Here is a 14,448-nt window from a genome sequence, read left to right as displayed (position 1 = left end):
CTTACTGGAGGTCCCTGTAAACCAGGAAAACCGGGACTGCCTGGAAATCCACGTTCTCCCTACGAGTTAAAAAAAAAAGAGCATGGAGGAACAAGAAAGAAAGTACAACTACACAAACAATCATTTATTGAAAATATTTCTGTAAAAGCCATTTTGAAACATACCAGATTGCCAAAAATTCATTAGCCTTCACATTGCAATTACTTCAAAATCAACTATCCATTTCATGTCAAAATTCTAAGATACTTTTATCCCTACTCATCAATCCCAAACAAAACTAAAGAAAAAAAAAATTCTCTACCTCAGTCATTTTCTTATGAAAAATCCATTTTTGAGACAATCACATTACAGATCTGTGGCCATAATCATGTTTAATAGTTAATGATTTGATTTGCCCCAATTTCCTGCCCATGTATTCTATAGATTCTTATTTTAACTGCCTTATTGCATTTTTCTTTTATTGCAAACTGTTTTAAATTGTTTTTGCTAAGAGAAAATATGATAAGTAAGAAGGCCATTTATAATGCCAAGAGGACAATGATAGCAATAGTTCTAGCAACTGCAGGTCATGTTTTCTAGGCACCCTTTTTTTTTTTTCTCACTCACTATTGTAAAGTACTAATATGAACATTTGGTTTAGAAAACAATAGTTAAAATTGCGGTAGAAGAACCCCAAAGCACCCTCCTTTAAAATACCTGTATGCCACAGTAATCTTAGAACATCGTTATCACAGGCTTAAAAGAGTAAAATTATTACATCTGTGTGCCTTTAATTATTGTCCAATACCCTTATCTCCACCACTTTTTGCACATGGAAAAGGCAGACCCTGAGAGAAAGGCAGTGTCATTAACATTAAGTTTAGAAGACAGAAAACAAAAGAACACATCTACTTTGGTTCAATGTCTGGGTTTATTCTATTAGTTACATGATAAGAAATATACAAAACCATTTTATTTCAAAGTATGCATAATAAATCACTTTTCAAAATTGTGTTGCTCATATAATTGGAGGCCTCAAACATAAACTAATTATGAAATCTGCTAAGGTGCTGCTTTACAAAAAGAAAATAAACTATTTCTTTAATCATAAAGCAAATTATACTCATTATAGGTAAGATTTTGTCTTCAAATTTAGAACTTTGGCCAGTGTTTTTGTTTGTTGGTCAAGACATGACTGAAAACAAAAAAATGGGTCATGAAAAAAATGTTTATCATGTGTAATGTTTTATTTTTATTTTTAAATTGTTAAGATCATCATTTTCACTGATAGAAATGAGTTTCACGTTTCAAACTGATAGTTTAGAGTAAAAACTGATGTGCTGTATTAAACATAGATTTTTAAGATATTTTTCTTAAAGAAGTTACTAAGCAAGGCAAAAATCATTTTAAAATATGAACTATTTGAAAACTTAATTTGTACCTTGTTTTTTAAAAAGCAAAGCTAATGAATGGCATTTATTAATAAGTATTACTTTTAACAACTGATATAATATTTGAAACACATATATCCTAATTCCTTTTTAACTCTCACCCTCCTTGACACTAAAGTAAGAAGAGGATTTGGTAAGTAATCTTCAACCCAATGCAAGAGTATCCCAGCTACTTACACATAGTTAGAGCATTAATGATGTTTCAAAATATTGAAAACATTAACTCAGAACATACTATGTATGTCCCAGACATGAAGTTACTATATCTCTTCTTCAACATTCTTCATATTGATTTATTTAGATTTTCAAATCTATTATTATCAAGCAAATTGCCTAAACTTAAGATCTCACCTTGGTTCCATTGCATCCAGGGATACCTTGAGGTCCTGGGGCCCCATCATGACCTGGCATTCCCTTTGAAAAGGATATAATACATATATAATATTTCTTAGATTACTTTCAAATATTTTATTGAATTTATTGGGGTTACACTGGTTAATAATATAGGTTTCAAGTGTACAATTCTATAATACACTATCTATATATTGCATTGTGTGTTTACCACCCAAAATCCAGTCTCCTTCCATCACCATTTATCAACCCTTTATCCTCTTCTACCTCCCCCCACACCTTCCCTCTAGTAATCACCATACTGCTGTCCTTGTGTATGAGGTTTTTTGTTTTGTTTTGTTTTTTGCTTAATCCCTTTACCTTTTTCACCCAGCTACCCCTGCCCTCTGACAGCTGTCAGTGTGTTCTCTGTATCTCTGAATATGTTTATATTTTGTTTATTTATTTTGTTCATTAGATTCCACATATAAGTGAAATCATATGGTATTTGTCTTTCTCTGACTTGCTTAGTTGGTGAGAATGTAGAGAAAAGGGAACCCTCATGCATTGTTGGCAGGAACGCAAATTTGTGCATCCACTGTGGAAAATAGTATAGTTTTTTTTCAAAAAACTAAAAATGAAACTGCCTTATGACCCAGCAAATCCACTTCTGGGAAAATATCCAAAGAAACCCAGAGCATTGATTTGAAAAAATATATGCACTTCTATGTTCATTGCAGTGTTATTCACAATAGCCAAGATTTGGAAGCAGCGCAAGTACCCCTCAGCAGACGAGTAGCTATAAAAAGCCGTGGTACATTTATACAATGCAATACTACTCAGTCATAAAAGAGAAAGAAATCTTAGAATTATTTTTAAGAAACTTAAAAATAAGAATCTAAAACCTACTTACTGGAAGACCTGGTGTCCCTGGAAATCCAGGAAGCCCAGGAGGACCCTATAAGAAAAAATAAATTCTTTGAACCAAATAGCAATTAGTAACAATAATATCCTACATAAGGGAATGATGAAAATTACATTTAGAAATGCAGTGGGTAAAATGTGTCTCATTTATTATTAGCACTCACTGTTCTTTTAAACATCATAGAAAAAAACTCCTATACATATTAAAATTCTCTATAGAAAACTATAGAAGAAACACATATTAGAGGGAGTATTGTCTTCATTGTACTTACAAACAGCAGGCAAATTAATGGATAAAATGTCTTTCCTAAAAGATAAACCTGGTTCTCCCAGTTTTGTGATGAATACTGAATTCAGCAGGGGATGGGTAAGTGGCAAATATATCTGCCCCAGAGATGATCAATGTGATCACCCCAAAGAATTTTCAATTTCCCTGTCAAGATTAGCAAAACTACAAGTTTGAAAATAGTCTCTGTAGTTGAGGGTATGGGAAAAAGGTACTCTCATACACTGCTAATGGGATTCCAATGCCATGGAGAGAAATTTGGAAGTATCTAGAAAATCACTCATGTATTTATCCTTTGAAGCAACTCATTTCTAAGGATTTACTCCAAAGGTACACTAGAAATTATGAAATAAAATATGACATTCAAGGTTATTCATTGCAGCATTATTATAGCTTATGTTTAGAAACGATCACATAACCATAGTTATAGCTAAAGATTAGAAACAATAGGGACATGCCTAAATAAATTATGGTAAATCTACATAATGTAAAACCATGTAACTGTTAATAAGGAACATTTTTGTACATTGAAATATGTAGTGGTCTCCAGGATATAATGTTAAGTAAAAGAAACAAAGTGTAAGTGGTATATATAATCTGATACCATTGTATAAGAATGGTTGTGATACTAAACGATACAAATATAAACAAAAATAATAAAAATGATTATATCTAGGGGGAAGGGAGAAACAAAATTAGGGGATGGCAAGGATTGATAAGGAACATCTTTGACTATACCTTATCTTATAGAACAATTTAAATAATTAAAAACAAAAATGAAAAAGAGGTAAAAAGAAGTTAAAAATTACAAACAAACTGGAACCAATAAACTTAATATATATCAAGTTGCTGGCGTAACAATCAAGAGAAAAGAATTACTTCAAGTACCTTTAAAACATAATAATGTGACTATAATTCCTTTGTGAAACTAGTCAGTTCAAAGGGAAAAAAAAAGCAAAGAAATAATGGCATTTAAGAATTCTACTATTACTATTAAAATTGAAATTATTTTGTTAATTTATAAATTGCTATTTTGAAATTTAGGAACATTGTAGGATATAATGTCATTTGGAATCAAGAGTTTCACCTTGAGAGACAGCTGACAGGGATACAGCATAAGTATACAAAAAACTTTTTATATTAAATTTCAGTTGGAATAATATAAATATATAATACTTTTCTCCTTAAAAATACTTATTTCTGCCCTGGCCAGTTTGGCTCAGCGGTTAGAGCGTCAGCCTGTGGTCCGGAGAGACCCGGGTTCGGTTCCCGCTAAGGGCACGTACTTCGGTTGCAGTTTGTCCCCAGCCCTGGTTGGTCGTGCGGGTGGCAGCCACTCGATGTGCCCCTTCACGTCGATGTTTCTCTCTCTCCCTTCCTCTCTCTCCCTCCCACTCTATCTGTACAAAAAATGGAAAAGTATCCTCGGGTGAGGATACAAAAAAAAAAAAAATACTTATTTCCTAACTCTTTCCACTGAACAGACATCAAAACAATGACAAATCCAGTAGCAATGAAAACCCCTAATATTCAGACTGTAGTATATAAATCACGTTTTTCATTTAAAAGAACCTGGAATCAGAGATGGGGCCAACTACAGATCTGGAGAGAAAATGTAAAAAATAAGCCTGAATGGTCATGTATTAGAAAGCAAGAAAGGTAGCAAAGATCAATAGGGTTTTGTCAAAAGTATACAGGACAGCCCTGGCCGGTTTGGCTCAGCGGTTAGAGCGTCAGCCTGCGGTTCTGAGAGACCCGGGTTCGGTTCCCGCTAAGGGCATGTACCTCGGTTGCAGTTTGTCCCCGGCCCTGGTTGGTCGTGCGGGTGGCAGCCACTCGATGTGTCCCTTTCACATCGATGTTTCCCTCTCTCTCTCTTCCTCTCTTTCCCTCCCACTCTATCTGTACAAAAAATAGAAAAATGTCCTCGGGTGAGAATAAAAAAAAATAAAATAAATAAAATAAAAAAAAAGTACACAGGACAGGGACCAACTTGAAGGGGCACCCACAGATCAAATATAGGATAATTTAGGTTCCACAAATAATAATGAGTACAATTGATTGTAACTAATAAATTCCATGTGTTTATAAGGATAACAAATTCAAAAGTTGCTGGTATACCAACTTATTACCCTATTATAATTTCAGCTGACAAATTAGAATTCTAGCTAATAAATGATTAATAGACATTTTAAATAATCATTTTGCAACTCGGAACAACAACAATAAAAACGGACCTAGGCAATGATCATCAATGGATGCTAAACCATTAAGTGAAAATTGATAGGGAAATTTTTGTTGGAAGAACTAGTCAGGATCATAATCCTGAGTTCAGTGATTAAACCTAGCATAAGAAAAGGGGGATAGACAGACATTTGAGCCATAAGAAGTAACTGAGTAGTAAGTACACAGCACTGCCTCTAAAGTGTTCTTTTTTTTTTAACTAGTCACAAAACTTTATTGAAGTGATCATTACATATGATTCTTCTGAGAAATGTTTGAGACATCCATTTGATGATTCTAAACACATGATTATCTTTTTTATTGGTACATTTTTAGTTCTTTTTCGATTTTTAAAAATTTTTTGCAGTCTAATTTACCTACAGTAAAATGCACCAATCTTAAGTGTACAGCTCTTTCTGTATCCCCAGAAAGTTCTCTAGTGCCTCTTCCAAGGCAACCTCCAATTTACAGAAAATATGAGGAACAGAGAAACAATTTAAATGACATCATGAATAAACAATCAGCCAGTTTCAGAAAGTGGAACATACTACAATAATACAAATCACTCAGTTTCTCCAATGGCATAATAAAGAGGATTAAGAAACATAGCAATCAAATGCAATATGTGTAACTTGCTTCAATCGATTTTGAACAAATCAATTGTAAAATGTCATCTTTGAGACAATTGAGGAAATCTGAATATGGAGTGAGTTTGAAAGTATATTGAAAAATCATTGTTAAATTTTTAACATGTCATAATTGTATAATGGTTATCATTTAGAGAGACATACTGAAGTATTCGTTGCTGGAATGAATAATGCAAGGCATTTACTTTAAAATATTCCAAAATATAGTGGCGGGCATAGATGAAACATAGTTGTCAAAATATGAGCTGTGATATGAGTATACAGAAACTATCAGGTCACTTATTCCTAAGCAATTCTAAGTTCTAATTGAAGGACATGAACTATGCAGGCATTCCCAGACAAATGGAAATGGTAATTGTAGAATGGACAGTTCTTTCATTAGCCTCAACAAGTGCTTAGGACATAGTTAATGGTAGAAAGAAATGATGTGTTATAATTATCATGAAGAGCTTTAATAATATATTGATATCCTTTTATTAAAGAAAAACACATAAATTGTCTGGTAAAATAAACTAAGGATTTTAGTTTCTTCCCTGCTTTTCCAGTACCCTACCCACACCAGTCATAAATAGCACACTTTTGTTAAAAAGTAAACAGTAAATAGAATGTTTTAATGTTTATGTAAAATTTATACATCTATTAAATTTCTACAGCTCAAAGGATCAGAATGTTTAATTGTCTTTGTCATACACATAAACATGCTTTGTCACCACCCATGTATTTTATACTCAAATTAAGGGGCCTCATCAGTCTACGAACTCAGAATTTCAAAGCTAAAAGGGACTTTGGAGATAGTGTTGTTTGAGTCTCTAGTTTAACAAATGAAGAAACTGAGGCTCTGAAAATTGAAATAGGATTTTCCATAAGCCAGTACTACTTTTAAACTTTAGTTTCTCTCCAATTCCAGACCACATGGAAAAATATATATTCACCTGAAAGCATGTCATAAAAACTACACTAAATGCACACTTCAAATTTGAGAGATATCCTGATTTCCAAAACATTAAAACTTGAAAAATTAGCCCTGGATGGGTGGTTCAATTGGTTGGAGTGTCATCCTGTACACCAAAATATGGTGGGATTGATCCCTGGTCAGGGAGAATACAAGAGGCAACCCATCAATGTTTCTCTCTCACTCTCCATTCCTTTCTCTCTAAAATCAATAAACATATCCTCAGGTAGGAATTAAAAACTACATCTTAGAGTTCAGATAATGTATTCTTCTAAAAGGAGTTACTCTTTAACAGAGTGGTTTAAACCATTGAATCCCAAACATATTCTCTTCAAGATACACAAAATTATAATATGTATACATGGTACACTAGAAGGGTACACAGCCTGAGGGCCCAGCCCTCTGAATCCAAAGGACTGAGATGATCACAATGATTGGGAATTTCTGGTTTAAACCACTTGTATGATATACATTTTAAAGAAATTGACTCTTCATTAGAATTTATCACTTTGTAATTTTTAACCGTAAGTTAATTTAAAATCTTCTTACATTAGTTTATATAGACATCTGTATATGTAAATATAACTATCAAAATACTAAGGGCTAATTGTAGACATATACTAACTCTTACATTTAACTTTCTAAAGAGTGAATTTTTTTGCATTTCAATGAGTCTTTCCTCCTGTTGTCCTGTAACACTTCATTTGTTTTTCCTCTATTTTTACCAGCAGAGATATTTGCATTTGATATATAAGCAAATATCACTTACTCTGATCCCTTTTGGTCCTGGTGGCCCTGGAATTCCATCATCACCCTGAAAAATATAACATACTTAGTTATTTTTCCTTTAAAATAGTCCTCAAATTACCAATTTTAGATTATAAAATGAGAGACTTAAATTTTTGTGAACCTTAGTGAAGATTGAGAAATGTACATACCCAATGAAGGTGCATTTATTATTGAAACTCAAAGCACTTAGGTAAGTTATTATATGATAAAAAATAAGAAAGGGCTTTATTTACTGATTTAAAAAAAGAAACTATTGACATGTAGAAGAAACTTGATACCTGTAAAGTGACTTATGAATTGCGCAAGAAAACAAAAATAAATAGTGGTGTGTATATTCACCAAATCATTTAGGCATAAACAAAATAAGTGCTGAAAATCTAGGCAGTGTCTATATTATGTTAATATGTTTGCCATGCTGGTAATAAGTAACATCAACTCTTAGCCCAAATATGCATTATTCTTCAGTTTGTTGTTTTTAACCTTTTCTTTGTTTTATAGGCAGTTTCTACTGGCAGAGCTTAAGAAGGAACAAAAAAGAACCACAGACTTTCCTTACTAGCTTTTGCTATAGACTTAATGCAAAAGAGGCTATCCATATATATTAATCTATTTACCCATTTCTAGTTACAGTAGCATTGTTTAAATTATAAAGTCTTGTCAAAGTTTTTATAAATTAGTTTCTTTAAAAACTAAAGAAAACCTTATTCTGCTCCAAAGGCAGGAATTTCATTAGAATATATAGCTAGTAGGCCACTGCCTGTGGCTTTAGATACTTTTAATTAACTGGGATATGTTATTTAACAAACATGGTTTCCAAACTACTCAACTCACACCCTGGGAGTTCCATTGCAGGTTCCTCCATGACTATGTCACAGCACTCCTTCAATCATCACAGCTCTGTTTTTATCTGTTTTATGTGGGGCTTCTGTGAAAGTTTCATTTTGGAAAAGGTTACCTAGTGTATTAGTTTCCTATGCTATTGTTACAAATTACCAGAAATTTTGCAGCTTAAAACCACACAACCTTCACAACCTTACAGTTCAGTAAGTCAAAGTATGACAGGTGTTCAAGTGGCAGAGCTTTGCTACTTTCTGAAGGTTTGGGTGGGGGGGATCCATCCCCTATCTTTTTCCAGCCTAGAGCTACCAGCATTCCACAGCTCATGACCTTCTTAAACTTTCAAAGTCAGCAATGGCTGAATCATTCTTTCTAACATGAGTCACTCTGACACTGACTCTTCGGCCTTCTTCTTCCACATTTAAAGGACCCATGTGGTTATGCCGGGGCCACCCAGACAATCCAGAATAATGTCCCTTGTTTAACACCAGCTGATAAGCAACTTAAATTCCATCTGCACTCTTAATTTCACTTGTGTATGTAACCTAATTATTCATACATTCTGGAGATTACGTTGCGGACATCTTTAGGGGGTGGATATTATTTTGCCTACCATACTTTGTTTATTAAAAAGTTTCATATTCTACTCTTTGCACAACAGATGCATCTCTAAGGAGATTAAATAAAATTTAATTATATTTTAAAACAACTAGAAGGCTGTTCACACAAATAATCTTTTGTGTCTTCCCACTAACGGCAGAAGTAAGACAAAGATACCTTAGTATTGTACTGGCGGTGCTAACTAACATGGTTAGATGAAAGAGAGAAATTAGAGGTAAAAAACTGTAAAGGATAAGGCGAAACTATGAGTATTTGAAAATGATATGCTTGTATGCACGGAAAAAAACAAGGTAGTTAAATAAAATATACTATAACCAATGAGATAAATCAGTAAGATAACTGTATATAAAATTAATGTGAAGAAATCAATAGCTTTCTTATATAGCGACAGCTACCAGTTAGAAAACATAATGAAAAACATATGTAATTTGCAATAGAAAAAACAAAATAAAATATTTACAAATGAACTTAAAAAAAATGTTTGCGATTCATAAGAAGAAATGTTTACAACCTTTCGAAATTCATTCATAAGGAAGACCTAAACAAATGAAAAGGCAATATACTCTTGGATTAGAGGGGATATCAGCCCTGTCAGATATAAAAAATTAGCATGTCAATATTTAAAATGATCTGGTTCTGATTTTTAAATAAGCACACCATTGGAAGAATATAGAATGTCCATAAACAATCCCATATGTTCATGTGAATTTGGTATATAATGAAGGTGGCATTGAAAAGTAGTGGGGAAAATTATATTGGGACACAGTTATGAGGCTAGCAGGAAAAACATAAAGGTGGACCTTATGTCACAAATTATATACCAAGATAAATTAGGAATGGATAAAATTTCTACATGTAAAAAATTCAACTATTAAAATACTGGAAGAAAACAGGAAAATTATTTTATAATTCTTACATATAGTGAAAAATTTTGAGCATTTCCTACTCAAAACCCTAAAAACAAAAGGCCTCTGAAAAACATATACAGAAACACATAAATATACACACAATGCACACATCCATCAAAGACAAATGACAAATGGGGTGGGGAGGGATAATTGCAACTCACAACACAAAGGTTAATCTCCCTGTTATATAAATTGATCACTGAAGTATGAAAATACCAACAATACAATAGAAAGTGGGCAAATGATATGGACAGTTCACAGAAAACACAACTGATTCTTACATCTATGAAAAGATGCTTAATCTCACTTTTAATAAAAGAATTGTAAACTAAAAGTACATTGAGATACCAGGTTTCATCTGATAGTCAATAATCCAAGTTTCATAATAGGGTTCGTGAAGCTATAGGGAGATTGATCTTGTATACTGCTGAATCAGGAATAAATCAGCCCTGGTCAGCATGGCTCAGCTGGTTGGGTGATGTCCCTTGCATGGAAATGTTGCTATGTAAAGATTTGATTCCTGGTCAGGATACATGCCCAGGAAGCCGGTTGATCCCCAGTAGGGGGCATGCAGGAGGCAGCTCATATCTGTTTTGCTGTCACATCAATATTTCTCTCCCCTCTTCCTTCCTCTCTCTTGAAAAATCAATTTTAAAATATTTTAGAAAATAATAAATCAGCCCAGCTGGTATGGCTCAATGGTTGAGTTTTGACCCATGCACCAAGAGGTCGCCAGTTCAATTCCCAGTCAGGGCACATGCCCAGGCTGTGGGCCAAATCCCCAGTGGGGCCATGAGGGGGTGACCGGTTGATGTTCTCTCTTATCAATGTTTCTATCTCTCTCCCTCTCTCTTCCTCTCATTCTAAAAATCAATAAAGAAAAAGAAAATTTAGCCCTGGCCGGTTTGACTCAGCCGTTAGAGCGTCGGCCTGCGGTCCTGAGAGATCCGGGTTCGGTTCCCGCTAAGGGCGTGTACCTCGGTTGCGGTTTGTCCCCGGCCCTGGTCGGTTGTGCGGGTGGCAGCCACTCGATGTGTTCCTTTCACATCGATGTTTCTCTCTCTCTCTCTGTTCCTCTCTCTCCCACTCTACCTGAACAAAAAATGGAAAAATGTCCTTGGGTGAGGATAAAAAAAAAAAAGAAAAAAAGAAAAAGAAAATTTAATAAATGAAAAAGAATAAAACATACAATATGATTGTCAAAACACTATGCTGTATACCTGAAACCAATAAAATTATATTGAAAGTAAATTGTAATTGAAAAATAAAAATTGCAAAAATAATAATGAATCATATTACTTCTTGGGGACCAATTTGGCTATATCCACAAAAATGTATAAGTACATGTACCATCTGATCAAGCAATACCACTTAAAGTAATCTTACAGATATAATACCTTATTGGGGAAGATAAAACTATTACAATTGTATATCTTACTTGGTAAAAGAGGTGAAGGGTTTAAGAAGCACAAATTGGCAGTCACAAAACAGTCAAGGGGAGATTCTAAAATGGCACAGGAGTGAATGGAAGCTACATAGACCATCTTCCAGAACCAAACTGGAATTGCAACTAAAATAAAGACAAATCGTCAGAAAAAAGCAACAGAAAAGCAGCTTGCAAGAACCATATAACCAGGTACACTGAATGAATCCTGGTAGGACTGTGGAGGCATGAGAGGGGGGGCTGGGAGCCCACAGACAGCAGTGGTCTTAGATGTGAGCAGGGCTTTCAGGGTAATACTCCCAAGTGGCTCCACAGCGCTGAAAGCCAGGACAGAGCGCTAAAATAACCATAGCCACCCACCTTGGGCTAAAGCAGTGGGAAGGCAAACTGAACTGGAACCGTGTGAAAACACTCAAGATTTGGAGAGCGCTCAGAGCTTTTGGTGAGTTTTGGCCACACAGGACAGTGGTCATCTTACTCCTTCCCAGGGCTCTGGGGATAGGCAACAGCCCTTCCCTCAGAGATTCAAACCCACCTGGGGGCCATTGAAAGGCAAATTGAGGCTCATTAACATCCAGAATCTGCCCCACCATCTGCAAATTGCCTTACATTGAACACCTGAAGGAGTTTTTCATTAACTGAGAACCCAAGGCTCTTCAAGTAACCACTACTGATAGCCTCCAGGCAAGAAGCTAGAGGATAACTGAACCATTCCTGGGCTTGCATCTCTACCCAGGAAAGTAAGACTTGACAGTAGTGTTTAATGTGGGATGTCCCTCGCTCATCTAAACAGCACAGAGGGTGCTACAAACAGCAGAACACCAACACCCACAGAAATAATTTGGCAGGCTCCAAAACACAATGAGATAGCCAAAATGGTGAAACAAAGAAACAAATCCCAAATGGAAAAAAAAAATAGACTTCTACTGAAGATGAGATAAATGAAACACAGGTAAGCAAGTTAACGGAGCTAGAATTCAGAGCCATGATCTTGAGAAAGCTCAAAAGCAGGTGTAAGGACATGAGTAACATGAGTAAAGACATAGAAACATTGAAAATCAGCCAATTGGAAATTAAAAACCACCAAGAAGAAATGAAGAATGACATACCAGAAATAAAGAACACATAGGAAAGACAAAGCAGCACAGTCAAGGAAGCTGAGTGAATTAGAAGACAGGGTAGAAAAAAATCAACCAATCAGAAAACAAAAGGAAAAAACTATTTAAAAATAGGAAGACAGCTTAAGAGAACTGTAGGACAACTGGAAACATAATAATAATGGCATTATAGGAGTCTCTAAAGTAGAAGAAAATGGGCAAGAGTTAGAGAACATATTTGAAGAAATAGTGACAGAAAACTTTCCTAATGTGGTGAAGGAAGAAGGCATTCAAGTTCAAGAAGCACAGAGAGCCGCAAGTAAGAAGAACCAAAACAGGCCCACACGAAGACACGTAGTAATTAAAACACCAAAAATTAAAGACAAAAAAAGAATCCTAAAGGCAGCAAAAAATAAGCAATAGGTTACCTACAAAGGAACCGCCATAAGATTGTCAGCTGACTTCTCAACAGAAATACTACAGGCAAAAAGTGAATGGCATGAGGTAATAAAGGTCATGAAAAACAAAAATCTGAATCCAAGATTACTTTACCCAACAAGGCTATCATTTAAAAAAAAAGGTCAAATAAAGAGTTTTCCAGACATAAAAAGGGTAAGGAAATACATTAGCACCAAAACAGCACTGCAAGAAATGTTAAAAGGATTGATGTAATTAGTAGAAGAAATAGGAACAAAAATAGAACCACACTAAGCAAAAAATGGCAATAAAGAAATATCAATAATGACCTTAAATGTAAATGGCTTGAATGTTCCGATAAAAAGACACTACTAGGTAATTGGATAAGAAAGCATTACTCATATATATATTGTTTACAAGAGACCCACCTCACAACAAAAGACTCACATAGGATGAAAGTGAAGAAATGGAAAAAAATCTTCCAAGCACAAAAAAGGAAGAAAAAAGATGAGGCAATAATACTCATATCTGATAAAATAGATTTCAAAATGAAGGCCAGAGGTAGAGACAAAGAAGGCCACTACATAATATCAAAAGGACCTATCCAACAAAAAGATATAACCTTTGTAAACATATATGCCCCCAATATAGGAGCACCAAAATATATTAAAAATTTTCTTGTGGACTTCAAAGGAGAAATCTACAGCAATACAATCATAGCAGGGGACTTCAACACCCTGCCGACACCACTGGATAAATGTTCTAGACAAAAAAAAATAGCAAGGAAACAGAGACGCTAAATGAAGCACAAGACAAATGGATTTAATAGATATCTACAGAGAATTACACCCCAAAAGTACAGAATGCACATTTTTTTCAAGTACACTAGGACATTCTCAAAGATAAACCACATGTTAAGACAAAAACTAAGTCTCTACAAGTTCAAGAAGACTGAAATCATATCAAGCATCTTCTCAGAACACAATGGCATGAAACTAAAAATCAATTGCAACAAGAACATGCAAAGACATTGGAACACATGGAGGCTAAATAGCATGTTATTGAACAATAAATGGGTCAACGAGGATATCAAGGAAGAAATAAAATAATTCCTGGAAACCCATAAAAATGAACACACAACAACACAAAATCTATGGGATGCAGCAAAAGCAGTTCTGTGAGGGAACTTCATAGCACTACAGGCCTACCCCAAGAAACAAGAAAAAATTCTAATAGACTATCTAACCTCACAACTTCAAGAACTAGAAAGCAAACAAAAAGAAAACCTCAGAGCATGTAGAAGGAAGGAAATCGTAAAGATCAGAGCAGAAATAAATGACATGGAGAGCAAAAAAACAATTCAAAGGATCAGTGAAACAAAGCTGGTTTTTTGAAAAGGTAAACAAGATTGATAGACCCTTAGCGAGACTTCACTAAGAAACAAAGAGAGAGAACCCAAATACACAAAATCAGAAATGAAAGAGAAGTAACAACTGACACCACAGAAATACAAAAGATACACAAAATCACAATTAGAAGAGGA

The 14,448-nt window shown here is 34.6% G+C and overlaps 1 protein-coding gene across 1 annotated transcript in view; it reads right to left on the bottom strand.

Annotated features, from left to right (window-relative positions):
• COL4A5 (collagen type IV alpha 5 chain) overlaps nucleotides 1–14,448 on the bottom strand; it is a 343,032-nt gene that overhangs the window by 144,191 nt on the left and 184,393 nt on the right. The window contains exons 4-7 of the mRNA XM_036271049.1: nucleotides 7,562–7,606; nucleotides 2,674–2,718; nucleotides 1,782–1,844; nucleotides 6–59 (exon numbers count right to left, since the gene is read on the bottom strand). Coding sequence (XP_036126942.1) covers nucleotides 6–59; nucleotides 1,782–1,844; nucleotides 2,674–2,718; nucleotides 7,562–7,606 — 207 coding nt within the window. The remainder of the gene's footprint in view (nucleotides 1–5; nucleotides 60–1,781; nucleotides 1,845–2,673; nucleotides 2,719–7,561; nucleotides 7,607–14,448) is intronic.

Source organism: Molossus molossus, unplaced genomic scaffold (genome assembly GCF_014108415.1).
Source record: "Molossus molossus isolate mMolMol1 unplaced genomic scaffold, mMolMol1.p scaffold_m16_p_2, whole genome shotgun sequence".
NCBI lineage: Eukaryota > Metazoa > Chordata > Mammalia > Chiroptera > Molossidae > Molossus > Molossus molossus.
This window is presented reverse-complemented; position numbering and strand designations above follow the sequence as displayed.